The sequence below is a fragment of the Dendropsophus ebraccatus genome, chromosome 11 (genome assembly GCF_027789765.1).
Source record: "Dendropsophus ebraccatus isolate aDenEbr1 chromosome 11, aDenEbr1.pat, whole genome shotgun sequence".
Taxonomy (NCBI): Eukaryota; Metazoa; Chordata; class Amphibia; order Anura; family Hylidae; genus Dendropsophus; species Dendropsophus ebraccatus.
The window spans coordinates 41,968,100-41,989,317 of NC_091464.1; the positions used below are offsets into that span (position 1 = coordinate 41,968,100).

Sequence of the window (21,218 nt, forward strand, 5' to 3'; positions counted from 1 at the left end):
TGGAAAAACAAGGAAAAACAAGTTTCATTTGTATCCATAGAGTGTTCATTATAGCACCAAGATCTTTTTAAAGGGATTGTCCAGTTTTGTGGGTGCCCCTACACAATGCATTTTTATCTGCTAAAGAGGCAGAATGTAAATGCTTGTTTTGTTGCTGGAGGGAAAACAAGGTGTGACAGGCCATTAAAAGCAGTGAATACAATGAACGCCTGCAGACTCTAGATTACACATTTGGCTGTAGCTTCCTCTCTTCTCTGCATGGCCTAATAGGACATACAGTATGACAAATGACAGTGTCTGAGGCTGGACCGCTTTCCCCCTGGACGTAGTGTAATGGAAAGTTACTGAACTGCAGTCTGCTAAACAAATTAGAAAATAAGCAAGTAAAATCCGTGGGCAGGAGTGTGGCATAGCCTAATGAAGTGCAATACAAGATGTTACCAGTCTCAGGAGAGGCTTAAAGGAAACTTCAATTCATTTGTAAACCATTTATAATGTTCCATCTTAGTAAATCTAAATATAAAACAGAAGACTTCATTATACCCTCTTATTGAAAGCGTTGAGCAGGGAATATCCCTTAAATGTGCGAAAGTGGTTCCTATCTAGATGCACAAGCGATTACTCGTTAATGAATGTAATGGAAGAACACTGGTAAGTAATCTCCTTTCTGATGTTATTTTATAGGCGCAGGAACAGATGCATCAGATGGATGAGATACAGGGGGCGCTAGAGAGCAGCAAACAAGAAGTTCAGCTCCTTCAGAGCACCATAGAAACCTCTAAGCAGGTGAGATGTCTGAAAAGCAGAAGTCAATGGACCTGTTAGTGGCTTTTTGCTGACTAAAGTAAAGGTAGTGTACAGTAGGGCTTTTACCCTGAGGGTAAATTCACACGGGCGGATCCGCCGGTAGTTTCACGCACGAAATCCACAGATAATCCGCAATACACGTATTATTATTATTAATACGTATATTGCGGATTAGCTGCGGATTTCGTGCCTGAAACTCCCGTGTGAATTTACCCTGAAGCAGGATCGATAACTCTTATTTCAGTCTATCGCTCCAGAATTGAGATATAAGCTTTAGAATTTTTATGCAACTTATGCAAGCTCACCACTGAGCTCAGCTGTAGTAGGAGTCTTGTCATGGCAGACACGGAGGCTTTGATAAGGCCCCAGACTGATATGGCAGCTGTGTCATAAGGGTCAGTTAGACCTCAAACGTGACCCGTGTGGCAGGCCAACCTTCTAAATTCCACCATTGCCACAAATGCCAAAGCTGCCGATGGGCTCCGGTTACGTTATGGAGAAGGCACAGTTAAACAGCCTGGTTTTCCATAGTAGACAGTGGGCACCGTTATATTTTTACCAACCATTTTAAGACTTTGACTCCATGGCATCATCTCACAGTAAAATCAGGGCATTACCACAGCTTGGATCAGTGACACAAATATCTACATTTTTATCTCCTGTCTGCTTAAAGGGGTTATCCAATGCTGCAAAAACATGGCCACTTTCTTCCAGAGACAGCATCACACTTGTCTCCAGTTCAGGTGCGGTTTGCAATTAAGCTCCAGTCACTTCAGTGGAACAGAGTTGTAAAACCTGCACCCATACTGGAGACAAGAGCGGTGCTGTCTCTGGAAGAAAGTGGCCATGTTTTTGTAGCGCTGGACAACCCCTTTAACCATAACTTTTACACTGATCCCTGTGTTGACCAAGTACCTAAAGTAATACAGAACTGGTTGTCTCCTCTGCCATGTCCTCTCAGGATTACCTCACACAGTTTAAGGAGCTTGAGGAGGGTTTTCTACGGCGATTGATGCAGGAGGTGGAAGGAATCCTCCACGAGGCGCTGCAGCAACTAGAGGAACCTCTGTATACCAGCAGCAGCGTGTCTACAGGTGAGGACACCATCTCACACTCAGCGAACTACTGTGTGAGGATCTGACATCCACATCCACTAATCCATCCAGTGTTATCTTCCAGACTTTCTAATCTCCAGAACGGTGGCGGCGGTAGATAGCACCGAGAAATTAGACGAGGCTTGGAAGAGACACATGTCTGATACTTCAGGTGAGAAGAAAAGATGGGAGAGGACCAAAAGCTGTAAAGAGTGTAGCAGGCAAGTGGAGGAACTGCATAGTAGTCAGACATGACAGGTTGTAGAAGAGAACACTGGAAGATGAACATGTTGTAGAGACTTTGCACTTACCATAGACTGTAAGCAGTCTGTATCTTCCAGCTGATCTTCACTTGCTCCTCTCTATGTAAGGCTGTAAATAATACACTACAATGTGAGGACGTTGTGGACTAATTTGTATCAGAAATGCACAGAGTTTTGCTGTGTGAACATGCCTTTACTCATCCTTTTTGTGCTGGGAAAAACTGACATAGGGTCCTATTATAGTGAGCAGAGGAATAACTATTAGCTAATAAACAACTGCAAGTGCCTATTGCCATGACCAAAGCCATTTAACATCCTGAACTACTACGCTTTGCATGATATAGAAAGCAGGTAGCCTGTGGAGATAGGCATTATAGGAAAGTTGCTGTCATCAGGGTATTTCCTGGCAAAAAGCAAAATCCACATATGTTAGCATATTGTCTTCTCTGATATTGCTAATATTGTTATCTCATTGTCAAAATTATTGTAGAAATCTGTAAAATATATTTTAATGTTGTTAAAATACATAGTCTCCTCTATAAAAGTGATCTTCAGTCTGTGATTTTCCAGCTATTACAAAACTACAGCCCCCGGCATGCAGGAAATCCACAATTTACCACAGTGGGAAATCCACAGGTTGGAGACCACTGCTCTATACTTAAAGGGGTTGTCCAGCGAAAATCTTTTACTTTCAAATCAACTGGTTTTAGAAAGTTATATAGATTTCTAATTTACTTATGAGCTGCTGTATGTCCTGCAGGAAGTGGTGTTTCCTTTTCAGTCTGACCCTGTGCTCTCTGCTGCCTCCTGCTCTGGACAGGTCCTCTCATGGACAGAGCAAAAGGCTGCAGAGAGCACAGTGTCAGACTGAAAAGAAAACACCAAAAAGAAAAGGTTTTCTATGGGAATTTATACTGCTCTGGGCAGTTTCTGTCTCGAACACAGGTGGCAGCAGAGAGCATTGTGTCAGACTAAAAAGAAGACATCACTTCCTGCAGGACATACAGCAGCTAATAAGTAAATTACAAATCTATAGAACTTTCGGAAATCAGTTGGGTAACCCTTGTAAAGGGATACTCAGGCAAAAAATCTTTTTTTTTAGATCAACTGCTTTCAGACAGTTATATAGATTTATTAGAATTATTTAATAGAATTTACTTCTATTTAAAAATCTCAAGTCTTCCTATACTTGTCAGCTGCTGTATGTCCTGCAGGAAGTGGTGTATTCTTTTCAGTCTGACACAGTGCTCTCTGCTGAAACCTCTGTCCGAGACAGGAACTGTCCAGAGCAGGAGAGGTTTTCTATGGGGATTTGCTACTGCTCTGGACAGTTCCTGTCTTGGGCAGAGATGTCAGCAGGGTCTAAGGATTTTTAAATGTATGTGCATTACAAATCTATATAACTTTCTGGAACCAGTTGATTTGAAAGAAAAAGATTTAATTGTACAGTTTAATCGGGTTTAACTGTACAGGTTTAACTGTAAAGATGAATCTGTCCACGTATTCAGTTACTGAGTTAGGACACAAGATGGCAGTATTGTCCACATGCAGATGCCCAGACTTCATTATAAACGACAAGTATTATGCAGAACATTGTGTGCCCATTAGTGAAGAGACAGAAGTCTCTTTGCTTTTAACTGGCACCAGGGAAATATTAGATAGATAGTATTCACAAGTATTTCAAGAGCCACATCTTCATTGCAGTAACAAGCTGTGGATATATTTAGTTTGAGGGGCAGATGTAGCCATACTGTCAGAAAGGAAAACTGTAGTAGTTTCCCATGGCAGCCATTCACATCACTGCATTTATTTTCCAATGCAGAGCCACTGCAAAATGAGAAGTTGAATATGATTGGCCATCATAGGCAACTATGCCACTATTCAATATCTGCTTGCATGCATTTGTTCTTGCTTTTGCAGTGTTATACTAAGGAAGTTGTTCAGCATATATACAAAGGATATATTTATCACCATCTTTAAAATCTCAGCTGACAGTACCAGTAACATTGTTAATAAGATCTAGAGGATGCAGACTTGTCACGAAGACATATTAGGTTTAATCTTTGGAAATGGTCAGGACATTTGTTTTTTGGTCACTGGGATTTTTATACAGTATATGGTAGAATCATTTCTGTTTTATAGATCTCTCTACTTATTCTATTCTTTTCATAGATGTAAATTTCCTGTTGCCAAACATGGTCCAGTTTGCACACAGAATAAGTGATGTGATCATGCAAGGAGCCCAGACCAGGACATCTGACAGTGAGTAATTGTCTCCTCCATGTGATGTAATCTGCTCGGTGGCTTCACTAAGGATATATTCACACAGGCGGGCTCGCAGCGAGATTCTCGCTGCGAGCCCGGCAGGTCCTGGCAGTTCCCATAAACTACATACTTGCTGCGGTCTAAACGATCGCAGCGAGTATGTAATTATACCGCGCTTAACCCCTTCTACTCCCGCCGGCTCCCCCGCTGTAAGCAGCATACATTACCTGTCCTTGCTGCACGGGTCCGGCGTCCTGCTCTCCCGCCCGGCCAATCAGTGGCTGCGGCTGGGCAACACACTAATTGGCCGGACGGGAGAGCAGGACACCGGACCCGTGCAGCAAGGACAGGTAATGTATGCTGCTTACAGCGGGGGAGCCGGCGGAAGTAGAAGGGGTTAAGCGCGGTATAATTACATACTCGCTGCGGTCGTTTAGACCGCAGCAAGTATGTAGTTTATGGGAACTGCCAGGACCTGCCGGGCTCGCAGCGAGAATCTCGCTGCGAGCCCGCCCGTGTGAATATACCCTAATACTGTAAACATCCATAGGTACAATACACCCAAAATTGTTCATAATATTGGCAGGAAGGCCCTAAAGTAGCCAGTCCTACTGATAGATACATCAGCTGACACATATCTAGTGTGTATGGCTAAATGTCATTGACATAAAAAAGTGACATATCCTGGGGAGATATAAAAAAAGTTTAGATTGGTTAAGGTCTGGGACATTAGATCCCAACCGATCTTTAGCTTAAAGGAGACCTGCCACCCCAGCTGCCAGGGTGAAGCCGGCCCGACACCCCCGCTGCTCCAGTCATTCTCTATGGACGTCGGACTCATCTCTGGTGAGTGCGTGCACGGCTTCCGACAGCGATATCTCAGCAGCGGGATGGGGTCCGGGACCAGGACTTAGAGAGGGGGATAAGTATAAGGGGTTCCACCGAGGGGGTCATGCGGGCTTCACCCCAGCAGTCGGAGTGACAGGTCCCCTTTAAGCAGGCAGGATGCTAAGCACCTTCACTTTCCATTCTCTCTGTGCGTCAGGAGACAGACTTCTATAGAAAGTCTATGGGCTTGTCTTCTGTCTTGCCCACAGATTAGGGAGAGGTAATGTTTACTGCTTCCCCTGGTTCTAATGTTTAAGGAAGGTCTAAACATACAGACCCCCATTGATCAAAGCGTTTGACATGTCTTTAACATGACTTTAACTATAGAATATTTGATGTTTTTATATACAGATAATGTAAAGTATATTGTACATTAGATGTTGGTTGTTTGGCTTGGGCCCTTTACACTTTTGTCATCATGATTATTTGAACATTTGTGACAGTATATAAATGCATGATTATAAATTCTTATATATTACATCATGTTTTGCTTCTCAGAGCTGTGTGATAGCTGTCGTACATGTGGTATTGAAGCTTTGAACTATCTCTCCACTCTGAAGAACAAAGCCACGCAAGGTTTTGCTGACTGTAGCCAGATTACTGCCTCGCTGAGGCACATTGCTGACATTGCGCAGGTAACCTGCTCATACCATTGCTGAAATGCTAAATCCATATGGATAATCCGATTTGGGATTGGTCTGATGGATCATGATCTTCGGGTTTGGCAATGTTATTCGAACCTGAACATTCGGAATTTCAGTCCCTGTGGCTGCTAAAGTTGGCTGTTGCCCTAGGGAGTCCTGGAAACATGGACACAACCACAGGCCGTATTCGTGTTTTCCTGGCAGCCTTAGGAAGGCATCCATCTTCTGCAGTTGCAGGGAATCAAAAGCCAAACTTTTGGGGTCGAACACTGTTGCCCAAACTTGAAGCGACTCCGTACCCACAATCTGTCCCCCCCAAACTACTTGTACCTTCGGATAGCTGCTTTTAATCCATGATCTGTCCTGGGGTCCGTTAGGCATGGGATGGAGTTTATGTCATAAAAACAACTTTTAATCCGGCAGCGCTGTGTCTAACGGCCGGGGCTTACATTTGTATATGCATTAGGCTGGCACAACCTCTCTGTCCTTCCTCCCCACCCTCCTCATTATAAGGAATGATCCAGGAACATTTACTGCTGTTTGAGCTTTGCACAGGTGTATTAACAATCCAGCCCATATTCAATATACACACAGGTGAGGAATAAGAAGCAATCTGCCTGGAGCATTCCTAATAATGAGGAGGGCGGAGAGGAGGGACAGAGAGGTTGTGCCAGCTCAATGCAAGCACAATGTAAGCCCCGGCCGTTAGACACAGCGCTGCCGGATTAAAAGTTGTTTTTATCACTATAACTGCATCACCTGCCGAACGGACCCCAGGACAGATCTTGGATTAAAAGCAGCTATCTGAAGGTACAAGCGGTTTGGGGGGGACAGATTGTTGGCACGGAGTCGCGTTAAACATTTTGACAGATTTGCTCGACATTAATCATGAATAAACTTTGTTGTACTATGAGGGGATTTAACATCCCTCCTCCTAGCATACATTGTCAAACAGCGGCAAATTTTTGCTCAAATAAGCAAAAATGTGTGATTTTTTTGCTACTGTAAGCCCTGTTTACCTGATGGGTGAGCAGGGAGTGCATGGCAAGGCTCAGAGGGGGCACTGTGTATTGCTAGCCTTACTCTGTTTAGTCTAGTGAACTTTGCGCTCTCTAAGAATTAAGGTGGCCATACACCGTCAAACTTTCAATAACTTTTAGCTGTCTTTCCCATCCTCCTCATACACATGAACATTTGGCAAGACAAAACATTCCTGTGTTCTCTGTGGGGAGGGGTAATACACAGCCAGGCAGTTTTGGCAGCAGCTTATCTCTCCAATAACAAAGGGAACAAAGTTCCATCATGCCTGACCCCTGTCTCCAGGAGTCTCGGCAGAGCCACATATACTTGATACTGATGCATACATTATATAGTATAAATTGTATGGAGACCTTTAAACATTTTTAATAAAACTCCTCTTGGTTTCTATCTCAACCTAACCAAAAGAAGACTATTTCTTATCTCCCCTCCCCAGCTGCCTCTCAGATATTCTTAACCTTTCATACTGTCTACTCCTATTGTCAGCAAGGTATCTGAGATAATATTTGCTTTGTAGAGGGAGGGTACGGATGTAAAACTTGCAATATTTCCTTTTAGAATAAAAAAGCGAGTTCCTATTTCCTTGAATAAACCCATGGTTAATATGAATGTCCACAGAGTATTAATCATAGATGTGATCTCATCGGGAGGTGAAGGATTGCTTAAGCCCTGACACAGGCTCCAGTCCTCAGGTCTAATCACACACAGTCCCTCCGGTGACACGACCTACTTTACTCTGCGCCAGGAGCTTCACGTCCCGGCTGCAATTATACTTTGTGTTAATTATGACATTTCCATAATTTTCTGCCTTGGTTTCAGCACTAATCAGTAATACAGAGGGAATACAGTGAAGAGGAAATTAGCATTTCTATGCCAAAGCCAAGTAGTTATAAGGACCCCATTGCCTGTCCCATTAAGAGCTTCAGTTTAGCAAGTGCTCCTTCTGTGTACTTCTGTGTGCTGGTTAGGGTGGGATTTGTATAGAGTAATCTGGGCCATGACATTACTTATTGTCTTTCAGGAGCTGCGGCCCCCTTCACTTGATATTAAAGAGGAAGAGCTGGGAGACCTGGTGGAGAAGGAGATGACAGCCACGGCGGCGGCAGTCGAGACAGCTGCATGCAGAATTGAGGTACAACAGTGAACAAGGAATAAAGTGATAGAAGTGAACCACAGATGCTGTTATATATCAATATATGTGCATGGATGGTGCTTAAGACTTAGGGCTTTAGATCTTTGTAATCCCTGGAGCATTAAAATATTCTAACACAACATATGTTGGCACTGAAGATAACCATTGCTGCTTCTGTACAGTGCCCTCCGCATCTGGACTACCGTAAACATATACAGCAATGTAAAACTAGGCTGCAAAGAATCCCAGTGTCTGTTCCAGCACTGTAGCATTTTTCCATATGGCGACATTTCATGATATTTCTGACCCTTTGTCTGACAGATAATTGTAGAAGAAAAAACTTTTTAGAGGATTGGGTGCGGCAGCCGAAAGCAATCCAGTGCCTATCTCATTGATCTATGCAGTATAACTATACTGCATAATCTCAATGAGAGATCAGTGTGCATATACTAAAAGTCTCCTAGGGGGAATAACCCTAACCCCAGGGAGAATAACCCTAACCCAAGGGGGGCTTCTAGTATATGTGTAAAAAAAAAAAGTGTTTTTATTAATAAAAAGCCCCCTCCCCTAATAAAGGTCAGAATCAACCCCATTTTTCCCAGGTTATAAAATAAAATAAATAAATAAACATGTTTGGTATCGCTGCGTGCGTAATCAGCCAAAATATAAATTTATCACATTCCTGATCTCGCACGGTAAACGGCATAAGTGCAAAAAAATCCCAAAGTGCAAAATTGTGCATTTTTGGTCGCATCAAATCCAGAAAAATTGTAATAAAAATCGATCAAAAAGTTGCATATGCCCAATCAAGGTACCGATAGAAAGAACACATCATGGCGCAAAAAATGACACCTCACACAGCCCCATAGACCAAAGGATAAAAGCGCTATAAGCCTGGGAATGGAGCGATTTTAAGGAACATATATTTGTTAACAATGGTTTGAATTTTTTACCAGCCATCACATAATATAAAAGTTATACATGTTACATATCGTTTTTATCGTAACAAACATATATAACAAGTCAGTTTTACCCCAGGGCGAACGGCGTAAAAACAAATACCTGCCAAATAAATAAAATGCGTTTTTTTTTTTTTATTTCACCACACATTAAATTTTTTCCTGGTTATGCAGTGTACCTTATGAAAAAAATTTAGCCTGTCATTGCAAAGTACAATTAGTGGCGCAAAAAATAAGGGCTCATGTGGGTCTGTAGGTAAAAAAATTCAAGCGCCATGGCCTTTTAAGCACAAGGAGGAAAAAATCGGAAGTGCAAAAATGCAAATTGGCCCAGTCCTCTAAGAATTAATGAAGCATTGGCTTGTATCACATTATCTGCAGCCTGTGTTTTATACTGCACATATTAATAACTGATTGACTTTACTTTGTGTGACATACTTATAGGTACAGCTGCTTTGATCCCCAGCCAGGTTCTCTTTCTGCCAGTCTTGCTCCATGAAATCTGTAAGGCAAATAGACGAAGAGTACTTGTTTAGATTAGATTATATCTGTGGCATGCAAGTCATTGCTGTTCTTTTTCTAGGTACAGCTCTCTCATAATGGGCTGAACGAGTAACATAGGGTGTGCTCGCTGCTATAGACACACCATTGAAAATGTAGCAGAGCTGAAACCATTATTGAACTCTGTGGTTGCCTACACACATTATCTAAGCCTTCAATTTCAGTGAGAATGGCTGTCTGATGTCTATAGGGGGTCTCCCAACACAGGGATATGAAGGAAGTGTAACAGTATTACCATATACTGGATGTTACTAGTGTTATTCTGTTATAATAACATAGTAACACAGTTAATAAGGTTGAAAGAAGACAAGAGTCCATCAGGTTCAACCTAGGGAAATCCTACTGTGTTAATCCAGGGGAAGGCAAAAACCCCTATGAGGCAGATGATAATTGCCCCATCACAGGGAGAAAACTCCTTCCCGACTCCAATGGCAACCAGAACAATCCCTGGATCAACGTATCACCGGAAATCTAATGCCCATAACTTGTAATATTATATTGTTCAAGAAAAGCATCCAGGCCTCCCTTAAACTTATTTAATGAATCTGCCATGACAACATCATGTGGCAGAGAGTTCCATAGTCTTACCGCTTGTACAGTAAAGAACCCGCGTCGATGCTGATGATGAAATCTTCTTTCCTCTAGACGTAGAGGATGCCACCTTGTCATGGAGTAAAAAGACCATTAAAAAAATCTCTGTACTGTCCATTCATATATTTGTACATTGTGATCAGATCGCCCCTGAGACGTCTTTTTTTCTAGCGTAAATAACCCCAAGCGTGATAACCTGTCCTGGTACTGTAACCCACCCATTCCCTTAATGACCTTGGTCGCCCTCCTCTGCACCCGCTCCAGTTCAGCTGTGTCCTTCTTATATACCGGTGCCCAAAACTGTACACAGTATTCCATATGTGGTCTGACTAGTGATTTATAAAGAGGCAAAACTATGTTCTCATCCTTAGCATCTATACCTCTTTTGATGCATCCCATTATTTATGTCTATAAAAAACTTTTTCGTAAGGGGTAAAATGACTGTGTAGCTGCTGTGCTTTCATCATATTCTTCCCCCCACAGGAAATGCTCAAAAAGTCACGGACAGATGATACAGGACTAAAATTACAAGTCAACGAACAGTAAGATATTTTCTATTTTCTAACCATAAGTCAGCACACTGGAGTCAGTATTAAAGGGATCTTCTGGCTCTTAGCTATATTTACCCAGCCCTGGTCCCCTGCTGATCCCCCCACAGCTCTGGATCATCTTCCAGTCCGCCGCTGTTCATCTATTCAGTCTGCTTCCAAGACGATCGATGAAGCTGGGCCTGACCGCTCAGCAAATCATTGGCTGAGAGGGGACACTGCTATGGCCAATGATCCACTGGGCGGCTGTCCTGCATAAGCGACTTCTGAGGATATTGCTCGGAGCAGGACCTGCCAGTTATTGGTCACAGCAGTGTCCTGTCTCGCCCAGTGATTTGCTGAGCGGGCAGGTCTTGAAGCAGGCTGAAGAGATCAGCGGCAAGGGAATAGAAGAAGAAGAACCGAGCAGCGTATTCATTTTTGTAAGAGCTGGAATATCCCTTTGAAGCACGTGTATTTTTCTTCCTCATAAAGAGCATCATTCTAGTCCATTGACTGGGTGGTATTGTAGCATAGCCCCGGACAAATCAAAGGACTGACATGCAATACACAGATCAGCTCATCTGTATACTATATGTGTTTGTGTTCTGCAGGATTCTCGGCTCATGCACAGATCTCATGCAGGCAATTCAAGCCTTGATACTGGCCTCAAAGGACCTCCAGAAGGAAATCGTGGAGAGTGGAAGTGTCAGTAAATTTATTCCTTTTAGCTGCTTTTGACAAGTTCAGATTAAGACATCCGCGCTATAAAGTTTTGTTAGGTGGGCCGGTCTCCCACCCGATGATGGGGGCGGTGCCCTGTTATTTCCCCTGCTGTTGGTAAAAACAATGGTAGCAAAATCCTGCCTTTGGTTGCAGCCACATTTCTATGTTGAAGAGTAGGGAGCTTTGTTAGAAATGAATAGCACACAGCTTCTTTTCCTGGCACATCCATGGGTTACCGTAAGTGATGCAAAGGTTTCATAAATGCCAGCAAACATTGGGAAATCTGCCCTATTGTACCTCTGCATGTTTTCCTGGCTGCTAATTGCTGTATCCATGTTTCCCAGACTTCCTAGAGCTGCATCCAACTTCTTCAGCCACCGGTATTTAAATGGCGAACAATCGGACTTGAGCAGACCTTGAGTTGGGCTCATCTCTATTCCCCTCCCAACATTACTTAGATATTTTTAGTTTGCCTCTGTAGAGCATCAGACTGTATGACCTGCAGAATTTTAATTCTTGAAGCTATGTTCACACCCACAAACAGCCCATAAAATTTGAGTTTATGGCTCAAGAAAGAATGACAAATTGTCAGTTTTATCATATTAAGTTCCACAGAATTCAGTGGACAAACTGCTAGTAATCCCCATAGCATTTTAATATCCTAATTTTACAGCTATAAAATAAGGTTTAAAGTCCTTTAGGACCTTTAGAACCATCTGTTTTGCAAGTAAAATAATAGCATTTGCAGAAAAATTGTACAAAGAAACGTCTAAATAAAAATTGCAAAGAAAAAAAAAAAAGCAGAAAAAGTTGTGGAAATTTTCAGCTGTTTTTTGAAGCTAAAAACAGACCAAAAAACTGAGAGTGCATGTAACCTGTAGGGGTGTCCAGGATTAGAAAACTGTGGCTGCCTTTCCTTTAACAGCAATTGTCCACGGGTTGTTTGTGGAATTGCAGCTTAGCTCCACTGAATCGAATGGGGATGAAATGCTACACCACATGCAACCTGTGGACCAGTTTTGTTGCAGGAGCTATTGTAGCAAATCTTCAGTCATTCTTCATACTGCGTATTCATTGTCACTTTTATGTTCATTTTTCTGCAGGGTGCAGCATCTCCAAAAGAATTTTATGCTAGAAACTCGAGGTGGACAGAAGGGCTGATCTCAGCTTCTAAGGCAGTGGGGTGGGGCGCCACTGTGATGGTGTAAGTGACAATGAGTGTATTACTAACTCTCATGTAATGTTGAGCTCTCATGTAAAGTGCAGATGAAGGTGACACTAGACTTTTTCAAACCCAGTTTGAGAACAGCCGAATAATATTTTGTCCAGTTCATGACGAAAAAGTCGTCCTCCCCAAATAGCTCTCATGGGAATAGCTTGACTGATAATTTTAGACAGTGATATCTGGGCTGTGGCATCCTATCAGTTGCAAAACTACAACTCCCAGCATGCCCTGACAATCACAGACTGTTGATCTCAAGTGATTTTCTTTTCCCAAACCATGCCCGCTTATTGTCAGCTCTGGAACTATCTGCATTGTACTTTATATTGGCTTTCTCATCAGATTTCAGCCCGAACCCAAATACTCTTCATTTGACTACCAAAGTCTGGAGAAGTTAGATGCCATCCTAGGGCTCTCAGGAAGCATGGATACAATCTATGGCTATGTTCACACAACGTATATTTTCGTAAAACCTTGGCCATTGTATAACGGCCATGATTTATACGAAAATTTACGTTACATTAATGCCTATGGAATCCCAGACGGAGTGTATACACATAGGTACAGGATCCCTAGCGGCGCCGCAAAGATCCAGAACGGCTCTGGCCGTGTGCTCTGTTGTGTGCTGTGGGAAGTTCTGATGCGGGCGCGCACGGATGCACCCGCATCAGAACTCTGTGGGCCGAAAGATCATTTGGCCGGTACTGCAGTACTGGCCGGGTTAATCTTTTCATAGACCGCCCGTTCCGTGACCCCGCTGGTCTAATACGAGGTCTGCACATAGCCTATGGCTGTATCCATGTTTTCCAGGACTTCCTAGAGCTGCATCCATCTTTTTCAGCAGCTGGGAGTCAAATGCAGGACATTCGTGTTCGGACAATTATTTCTGAGCTTGAACTTTCAGCAAATTCGCTCAACACTAATTGTCAGTCCTATACAATATCTACCTATGCTTTTCTTTTGATCATCCTTTTTGCCTTTTCAGGGATGCTGCAGACCTTGTGGTCCAAGGACAGGGGAAATTTGAAGATCTTATCGTTTGCTCCCATGAAATTGCAGCCAGCACTGCCCAGCTTGTAGCGGCTTCCAAGGTATAGTACATTTCCGAGATTAGATTACTAGAATGGCTTAGTAGATATTGAACTACAGTAGGTTGAGTTTTGTAAGTTTTCTTCTCCCATAGCCTTTAAAATCATATCAGTTTGAAAGGAAACAGGCATTGATGATGTTACCAAGTAGAGTATATTCATGTTTCACCATCACAGTAGCTTTTATGGGAGGTTTGGGTTTATGATATATTCTCTGTGATTGCTGTAGGTAAAGGCAGATAAGAACAGTTCTAATTTGACCAGACTACAACAAGCCTCTAAAGTTGTGAATCACAATGCTGCTGGGGTGGTGGCCTCTACAAAATCCGTCAAGTCTCAGATAGAAGAAGTAGGTAAGTAAAGACTTGTTTTCTTCTGTTTCTCAAGAATATTTTTGAAGCATCTTGCTACAAATTAGTGGCATACCAGTCTAAGGACAATGTTAGTGTAAGGACCAAGCATATGAGGACTTCTCCTCTTCTGTCTACAGATACAATGGACTTCTCTAGTATGACCCTCACTCAGATCAAGCGACAAGAAATGGACTCACAGGTATTAATAACAACAACTGTTCTTCATTCACAGCATATTCCCTTATATTTCTTCATGTAGACTCATATTTGCTTCTCATCCACCTGAGAAGAAAGTTATCTGAAAAGTATTTTATCAGATGCCCCCGATTCATCATCTATTCTGATACGCTGTCAAAATCTGGCATGGTGGGCTTCATTCCTGTCCACCTCCTGTGAATCTATGTCTGTAAAACTAAATATCATTGAAACTGCATTAGAGAGACCTGTAATGATGAGTCAGTTGGAGCTAAAACTTCTGACTTTTTTCCAAAATTTTTGAAGTAAGGGGCAGGTCCAAAGGGTGTAAAATAGGTTCACTTTAGCTTCCCCACAAGTGCCCTGAGGTAGGATACCAAGTCTATGTGCCACTAGAGGAGTCAGGTAACCCCTATGTGTGCAGCAGTATTTCCACATACCTATCCGCCAGTAACCATTTGTGACCCTCTGTCAGCGCTCGCAGGATAGGTGTTAGCATCAGGGCAGGATTGTTGTCCATTTAGTCAGATTCAGATTGGTAGTACAGGAGTCTTGGGCAGAACTGAGAAATTTGTAAGTCTGAAAGGTGAGAGTTATGCTGCGTTTACATGAAACGATAATTGGCCCGATCGTACCATTAACGATGTCAGAGTAACGATTTTTTTTTCATTACGGTCAGCGTTCAGACGGTACATTATATCGTATGAAAATTCGTTTTGCTATCTTTTGCGATCGCTTAGGCCTATCTCACACATTGGTTAAATCGGCTAACGACTGTTTACACGGAACGATCTGTGAATTTTTTTTTACGAACGACTATTTTAGAACATGTTGTAAGATCAAAATTAATGATTTCTCGTTCATCGTTTGATCGTTCGCAGCGTTTACACGTTCAATCGTTATCGTGCGAATTTGCACGATAATCGTTCCGTGTAAACGCAGCATAACTCTCAGTAATAACTATAGCTGTCTAATGGAAAGCAATTTACTGTGTTAAAACATGTTTAATGGCTAACAACCCCTTTACCCTATTAGAAATATCTTCATTGGGGGAGCTTATGTGTCTAAAATATGAAGCCTTATTAATGAATTCATACACTCATTGACAAAAACAAAGTAATGCACCAAGGAGGATTTGTTGGAATTGAATGAAACTTGATATGTGTAAATGTAATGATGATATACACTCACCGGCCACTTTATTAGGTACACCTGTCCAACTGCACGTTACCACTTAATTTCTAATCAGCCAATCACATGGCGGCATTTTAGGCATTTAGGCATGTAGACATGGTCAAGACAATCTCCTGCAGTTCAAACCAAGCATCAGTATGGGGAAGAAAGGTGATTTGAGTGCCTTTGAACATGGCATGGTTGCTGGTGCCAGAAGGGCTGGTCTGAGTATTTCAGAAACTGCTGATCTACTGGGATTTTCACGCACAACCATCTCTAGGGTTTACAGAGAATGGTCCGAAAAAGAAAAAACATCCAGTGAGCGGCAGTACTGTGGGCGGAAATGCCTTGTTGAGGTCAGAGGAGAATGGGCAGACTGGTTCGAGCTGATAGAAAGGCAACAGTGACTCAAATAGCCAACCGTAACAACCAAGGTAGGCAGAAGAGCATCTCTGAACGCACAGTACGCCGAACTTTGAGGCAGATGTGCTATAGCAGCAGAAGACCACACCGGGTGCCACTCCTTTCAGCTAAGAACAGGAAACTGAGGCTACAATTTGCACAAGCTCATCGAAATTGGACAGTAGAAGATTGAAAAAACGTTGCCTGGTCTGATGAGTCTCGATTTCTGCTGCGACATTCGGATGGTAGGGTCAGAATTTGGCGTCAACAACATGAAAGCATGGATCCATCCTGCCTTGTATTAACGGTTCAGGCTGGTGGTGGTGGTGTCATGGTGTGGGGAATATTTTCTTGGCACTCTTTGGGCCCCTTGGTACCAATTGAGCATCGTTGCAACGCCACAGCCTACCTGAGTATTGTTGCTGACCATGTCCATCCCTTTATGACCACAATGTACCCAACATCTGATGGCTACTTTCAGCAGGATAATGCGCCATGTCATAAAGCTAGAATCATCTCAGACTGGTTTCTTGAACATGACAATGAGTTCACTGTACTCCAATGGCCTCCACAGTCACCAGATCTCAATCCAATAGAGCATCTTTGGGATCTGGTGGAACGGGAGATTCGCATCATGGATGTGCAGCCGACAAATCTGCGGCAACTGTGTGATGCCATCATGTCAATATGGACCAAAATCTCTGAGGAATGCTTCCAGCACCTTGTTGTATCTATGCCACAAAAAATTGAGGCAGTTCTGAAGGCAAAAGGGCATCCAACCCGTTACTAGCATGGTGTACCTAATAAAGTGGCCGGTGAGTGTATGTAGGTGGTTACAATATAAGAGAAAAAGTATAAACTAAGGACAATTGTACAATTGTGAGGAGGCTCTTGTACCTGTGGGGCCGCCTCTAGCCTGAATACTGGATGAAATATGGTTGGGCATGCAGAATACAGGTTCCTTATGGCATCTTGGGGCACATTCACCCACAGATGTTACAGCTGGGCCTGTAGATCCTGCACACTTATAGGTTGCTAAAGCTGGCATCCAGATGGTGCCATAAATGCTAGAATGGCAATAAATTTGGTAACAGGCAAGCTAAAGAAAGGTGGAGACGTTCCTGGGAAACCCTTGCTGTGTGTGGGGAGCATTATCCTGCAGAAAAATGCCAGTTGGAATCACACCAGTTGGATAACACATGTGGCAGCAGGATGTCCGGCACATATCACTGAGCTGGGGTGGGAAGGAAAATCCATCCTTTCAGTCACCCCCCCCCCCTTCCCCTTCTTTATTGGACTTTCCAGTTTTTTTTGCTTTTGGATGCATTACGTTCTTATTCCTTTTATCGGCAGCGCGTATAGCACAATCCAGAAATAAAGTTATGTAACCTCAGTATGCATTAAAATTATTTTGTTAGTAGTTTAGTCATGGGCTCTTTGCCACTTTTCCACCTCATCTCCAGAAAGTCTCACAGCCTCTACCGGGCCACGTCATCTTCAGCTGACATACAGCACAATGGCAGCAAGCTCTACCCCTGTCTGTACTTTAGCGGCTCCTCATCCTCATCCAGCAGAGAAAACACTTTTTGCACCACTTGTGGCAAGACTCATTGTCTAATCAGACTCCCCCTGTAATCCAGATTACTAAAGTGAATGTCTCAACCGTGAATGTGAATGCCTCAACCGTTTGGCTCCAAATTTGACACATACTGTAGGTACATTAGGTGCCTGGGGAGCTTTTTGTAAAGGTCCTTACCTTGCTGAACATACAGTACAAAGCTAAACATACTTGCTAAAGCTGCCTATACACCTTCAATCGCTGTTGGCTGAACGATTATATATCTTTTCTGTCCTCCCTATACATATGAACTTTCTGCACAGCTGAATGTTCATGTGTTCTCTATATAGAGACACTAGCAATTTCCCCTTTAACATAACACCAAGAGCATGAATAGACCTCCTGGGAACCCTTGTAACAACCCAACAAACATACAAAAAGATTAACATTTTATACCCAGGCAACACTAGGTAATCTTTCTAGTCATTTATACAGTATATCTGCCTACAGATATTATTGCATACAGCATATCAACACCTATGTAACAAAGTAGGTGTCTACATTTTCTTTTTTGTTATCAACAAGCTTTTAGAAATGGCCTTCCTGTCCTCATAGGACTTTAGGTGTGCTAAAATTTGTCATTAAATGTTTATTTTACTCAGTAAATTAATTAACAATTTATAGTTTTTGTATAACTATTTGTAATTTAGTCTTCTGATGATCATTCCCTTTGATAGGTGCGAGTGCTGGAGTTGGAGAGCCAGTTGCAAAAAGAGAGAGAAAAACTTGGAGATTTAAGGAAGAAGCACTATGAATTAGCTGGAGTCTCAGAAGGGTGGGGAGATGGTAAGCGTACCGCGCTATATTGCATAACCCGAAGTGATACTGAGTATAAGTCATAGAAACATTTCAGAATGATTTTATAAACTAAAAAATGAAAAGGTGAAATTACATCTAGACTGATTGACTTCCTATAGAGGATCAGTAACAAACTAATTTCCACAAGTTCAGTAGAAGCAATAATTCCTGTTTTTATTGTTAATATTTAGAGATGAGCGAACCGGGTTCGAATTCGAGTCAATCCGAACCCGAACGATCGGCATTTGATTAGCTGGGGCTGCAGAACTTGGATAAAGCTCTACGGTTGTCTGGAAAACATGGATACAGCCAATGACTATATCCATGTTTTCCACATAGCCTTAGGGCTTTATCCAACTTCAGCAGCCACCGCTAATCAAATGCCGAAAGTTCGGGTTCGGATCGACTCGAGCATGCTCCAGGTTGGTTCATCTCTATTAATATTTTGTGAACACAAACCTTGAACCTCTGACCGTTTCATTCAGCTCTATAGACCTGTCACACATAGTTGAGCTCTGTACTCATTTATTTTCCCCATAGAGTTAAAGGGAGAGGCAAAAAAGCATTTTCCAACCACTGCTTCATTCAAATGGGAAACAAGGAACCCCAGTTCTAAGGAGCATGGGAATACCACTGATCTTACCATAACTGATCAAACACTTAAAAGGAGATTAGGGGAGGCATTAGGGGAGACTGTGATAGATGTCCACACTTTCTAAACCGTCATCCACTCTCTCTTTTCCAAGGATAGTTCAAGAGGAATCAGGAAGTGCATAAACAACACGTTTCACCTATCTGCAGGATAGCTGTTAAAAGGCGGATACCATTTTATTCGTGCGCAGGATACCCTTTCAAAACTGCCATGGCTGTGCACTCCGTACAGAAAAGTGTAGAGTGTAGAGCCACGGAAATTTTAAAAAGGTATGTACTACCTTTTCGTTTTGAAAGGGTATCCTGCCGCACCAATAAAATGGTACCCGCCTTTTAACAGCTATCCTGCAGATAGGTGATACGTGTTGTTTATGCACTTCCTGATTCCTCTTGAACTATCCTTGGAAAAGAGAGAGTGGATGACGGTTTAGAAAGTGTGGACATCTATCACAGTCTCCCCTAACGCCTATAGCCTAAAGTACTTTCTATAGAATAAATACAATGGTCAGCTTCAGTTTTTCTTGGTTTTCCTTTAAACAATGAATAAAATGAAGCCGACAGTGCTCAGCTCCTACCAGAGGAACTGTATAAACCCCTAGGTTGTGACACTGGTAGTTTTGTTCATGTCAGCTTTTAGCTTCTACTGTATGAGCCTATTATTTCTTCATTAATATGTATATTTACTGCAAGAATGTGATATTTATTGTGATTGTTATTATTTATATTATTATTTATTTTTCACTGCAGCTGCTGAATAAGCTGTATTACAGCTTCCACTCAACATCCAGAACGCACACAGCAGATAAATAAGCACACGTCTATGGCATTCAATTCAGATCTTCTCAACACAGCCTGGACTGGCCACGTCTAACTGGTTCTGAGTTTTCCTAATGGGCTACAGAATGGCGAAAAAGAAGACGACGAGTATCCACGGTGAATCAAAGAGGATTCAGAAACCTTTATACTGCCACCACTCACCTTCAATGCTTGGGAGACAAATATATTCCATTTCTTGATATATATGTTAGTTTAGGATCACATGAAGGGGGCCAGAAAAAACTCAACTGGGTGCGGAGCAATAGTTCAAGCCTTTGGCGTCACGTCAAAAAGCCTGTAAGATTCTGGCACCTAAAGGAGACAACCGGGCGCTTGATAACAGCATTCAGTTATTTCCTCACGGCTCAATACAATTCATTAACGGGTGTCAAGGGACCAGGAGCACAAATAAGCCCCTAGGGGGCGTATGAGAGACCTGCAGCTATTATTCAGTCATATTTAAATTAGCTGTACAAGAAAATGGACTACAACTTTTGCCTTATAGGTTACTGGACAATAGTATAGTTACAGAAAGAGAGAATTACTTGATATTCCTGGTGCTGTAAACTTACACATGCAGCAATGTTCTCCGGAGGAGTAAAAATTATAAGTTGGTTTTAACTAAACATGTAGAATTGTTTGGAAGACATCAATATTATATATTGTATAAATGTACAGTGGGAGCTGTGTCCATAACCCGAGAGAGGATTAGCACTCATGACCTAAGATCACTCAGTGAACTTAAGACCCCAGCACAGATATTTGTCTATGAAATTTCACATTTTCTAGACAAAACCCTGTGTGAATTCTTCCCTTTGGTAGGTGCTATATGGGTCTATTCCCAGGGTCCTGTCATATCCTGCATTGCCATCTAAGCAGGAAGAGAGATGTGGAGGCATTTAGGCCATGGATTCTGAACACACTGTGACTGTAAGAGAAGACATTATATAGGCCATGGTGTTATAATGTTTTCACATTTGTGCCATGAAGCTTGGCACGCATAGATGTCACTATTGCATTTACACAAATAAATCCATGTTCATTTTTGCTGTTCTTTTTTATTCTGTAACATAAATTTGGATATATGAATTTCTTTTTACTTTGAACCAGATTTTTCTTTAATAAGAAGCATGGTGAGAAATATCTTGGCTACCAAAAGGAAATACAAAAAGAATAGAGAAGAGTGAAGTGGGTTCGGGTTCGAGTCCATCCGAACCCGAACGATTGGCATTTGATTAGCGGGGGCTGCTGAACTTGGATAAAGCTCTAAGGTTGTCTGGAACACATGGATACAGCCAATGATTATATCCATGTTTTCCACATAGCCTTAGGGCTTTATCCAAGTTCAGCAGCCACCGCTAATCAAATGCCGATCGATCGGGTTCGGATCGATTAGAGCATGCTCAA

General features: G+C 42.3%; 1 protein-coding gene across 1 annotated transcript in view; it reads left to right on the forward strand.

The window, feature by feature from the left end:
* HIP1 (huntingtin interacting protein 1) overlaps positions 1 to 20,858 on the forward strand; it is a 92,384-nt gene extending 71,526 nt beyond the window's left edge. The window contains exons 17-30 of the mRNA XM_069944725.1: positions 685 to 786; positions 1,769 to 1,901; positions 1,987 to 2,073; positions 4,337 to 4,426; positions 5,816 to 5,952; positions 8,021 to 8,131; positions 10,726 to 10,784; positions 11,384 to 11,477; positions 12,599 to 12,699; positions 13,703 to 13,808; positions 14,035 to 14,158; positions 14,296 to 14,357; positions 18,224 to 18,332; positions 19,743 to 20,858. Coding sequence (XP_069800826.1) covers positions 685 to 786; positions 1,769 to 1,901; positions 1,987 to 2,073; positions 4,337 to 4,426; positions 5,816 to 5,952; positions 8,021 to 8,131; positions 10,726 to 10,784; positions 11,384 to 11,477; positions 12,599 to 12,699; positions 13,703 to 13,808; positions 14,035 to 14,158; positions 14,296 to 14,357; positions 18,224 to 18,332; positions 19,743 to 19,753 — 1,326 coding nt within the window. The 3' untranslated portion in view covers positions 19,754 to 20,858. The remainder of the gene's footprint in view (positions 1 to 684; positions 787 to 1,768; positions 1,902 to 1,986; positions 2,074 to 4,336; positions 4,427 to 5,815; positions 5,953 to 8,020; positions 8,132 to 10,725; positions 10,785 to 11,383; positions 11,478 to 12,598; positions 12,700 to 13,702; positions 13,809 to 14,034; positions 14,159 to 14,295; positions 14,358 to 18,223; positions 18,333 to 19,742) is intronic.
* Positions 20,859 to 21,218: the final 360 nt, after the last annotated feature.